At 41.8% G+C, this 2,500-nt stretch overlaps 1 protein-coding gene across 1 annotated transcript in view; it reads right to left on the bottom strand.

Annotated features, from left to right (window-relative positions):
* The window catches only part of LOC143284303 (guanylate cyclase soluble subunit beta-1-like), a 184,979-nt gene that overhangs the window by 56,493 nt on the left and 125,986 nt on the right, over window positions 1-2,500 (bottom strand). Inside the window, exon 10 of the mRNA XM_076591005.1 lies at window positions 400-554. Within this exon, the coding sequence (XP_076447120.1) occupies window positions 400-554 (155 nt within the window). The remainder of the gene's footprint in view (window positions 1-399; window positions 555-2,500) is intronic.

Raw genomic sequence — 2,500 nt, 5'->3', positions numbered from 1 at the left:
TTTAAAAAAAAAAAAAAAAAAAAAGAAAGAAAGAAATTGAAAGAACACAAGCACGTATACGTATGCATATATACGTAGGCACATACATACATACATACATACCTACATACAAACACACAAAACACACAGCGTGCGCACACACACAACACACATATACACGCACACACGCGCGCGCGCGCGCACGCACTCACACATGCACCAACGAACACAAGCCGCATACCCAAACACATTACTCACGCACTCACTCAGTGACAAACACACATACACGCACCTACAGGCACAATACAACACAATACGACACAACACAGCACAGCACAACACAACACGCTACGACACAACAAACGCAGCTCAAAAAGACAAACCACGCAACGTGACAAACAGCAAGCCAACACCGCTGACCTGTAAGCGTCCTCCGACACATTGATTTGGCCCTTGACCCCAGTGGTCTCCGTGCGCGAGGTCAGGTTCACCGTGTTCCCGAACAGACAGTAGCGCGGCATCTTCTTGCCGATCACTCCCGTCACCACGTTGCCGCTGTGGATGCCGATGGTGATCTGCAACCATTGGTCCATTACATAGAATAAGGACTGATGAATGCACGACATCAGTATCCTTGGGAGCTTATAATAGCCGATGGAAATCTGCAACCATTGGTCCAGAAATATAATAGGAGATAATGAATACACCACACCAGTATCCTTAGGGGCTGTGACTGCCGATGGAAATCTGCAACCATTGGTCCAGAAATATAATAGGAGATAATGAATACACCACACCAGTATCCTTAGGGGCTGTGACTGCCGATGGTGATCTGCAACCATTGGTCCATTCAATAGAATAAGGAGCAATGAATTCACCATATCAGTATCCTTGGGAGCTTATAATAGCCGATGGAAATCTGCAACCATTGGTCCATTAAAATAGAATAAGGAACAATGAATGCACGACATCAGTATCCTTGGGAGCTTATAATAGCCGATGGAAATCTGCAACCATTGGTCCATTAAAATCGAATAAGGAACAATGAATGCACCACATCAGTATCCTTGGGAGCTTATAATAGCCGATGGAAATCTGCAACCATTGGTCCATTAAAATCGAATAAGGAACAATGAATGCACGACATCAGTATCCTTGGGAGCTTATAATAGCCGATGGAAATCTGCAACCATTGGTCCATTCAATAGAATAAGGAGCAATGAATACACCACATCAGTATCCTTGGGAGCTTATAATAGCCGATGGAAATCTGCAACCATTGGTCCATTAAATAGAATAAGGAACAATGAATGCACGACATCAGTATCCTTGGGAGCTTATAATAGCCGATGGAAATCTGCAACCATTGGTCCATTAAAATCGAATAAGGAACAATGAATGCACGACATCAGTATCCTTGGGAGCTTATAATAGCCGATGGAAATCTGCAACCATTGGTCCATTAAAATCGAATAAGGAACAATGAATGCACCACATCAGTATCCTTGGGAGCTTATAATAGCCGATGGAAATCTGCAACCATTGGTCCATTAAAATCGAATAAGGAACAATGAATGCACGACATCAGTATCCTTGGGAGCTTATAATAGCCGATGGAAATCTGCAACCATTGGTCCATTCAATAGAATAAGGAGCAATGAATACACCACATCAGTATCCTTGGGAGCTTATAATAGCCGATGGAAATCTGCAACCATTGGTCCATTAAAATCGAATAAGGAACAATGAATGCACGACATCAGTATCCTTGGGAGCTTATAATAGCCGATGGAAATCTGCAACCATTGGTCCATTAAAATCGAATAAGGAACAATGAATGCACGACATCAGTATCCTTGGGAGCTTATAATAGCCGATGGAAATCTGCAACCATTGGTCCATTAAAATCGAATAAGGAACAATGAATGCACGACATCAGTATCCTTGGGAGCTTATAATAGCCGATGGAAATCTGCAACCATTGGTCCATTAAAATCGAATAAGGAACAATGAATGCACGACATCAGTATCCTTGGGAGCTTATAATAGCCGATGGAAATCTGCAACCATTGGTCCATTAAAATAGAATAAGGAACAATGAATGCACGACATCAGTATCCTTGGGAGCTTATAATAGCCGATGGTCATCTGCAACCATTGGTTCAGAAATATAATGAGAAATAATGAATACGCTACATCAGTATCCTTAGGAGCTATAATAGCGGATGGTGGTCTACACCATTGGTGCATAATTAAACAAAATAAGAAATAATATATACACTACATCAATATAATTAGGGGCTGTGACTGCCGATGGTAATCTGCAACCATTGGTCCACAAATATAATGAGAAATAATGAATACACTACATCAGTATAATTAGGGGCTGTAACAGCCGATGGTGATCTACAACCACTGGACCAGAAATAAAATTAGTCAGAAATAATGAATACACTGCATCAGTATCCTAAGGGGCTGTAAGAGCAGGTTCGAATCTCGGTAACGGCACCTGGTGGGTAAA

This window comes from Babylonia areolata, chromosome 7 (genome assembly GCF_041734735.1).
Source record: "Babylonia areolata isolate BAREFJ2019XMU chromosome 7, ASM4173473v1, whole genome shotgun sequence".
Taxonomy (NCBI): domain Eukaryota; kingdom Metazoa; phylum Mollusca; class Gastropoda; order Neogastropoda; family Buccinidae; genus Babylonia; species Babylonia areolata.
Note: the sequence above shows the minus strand (reverse complement) of the source record. Positions and strands in the feature narration are given on the sequence as shown.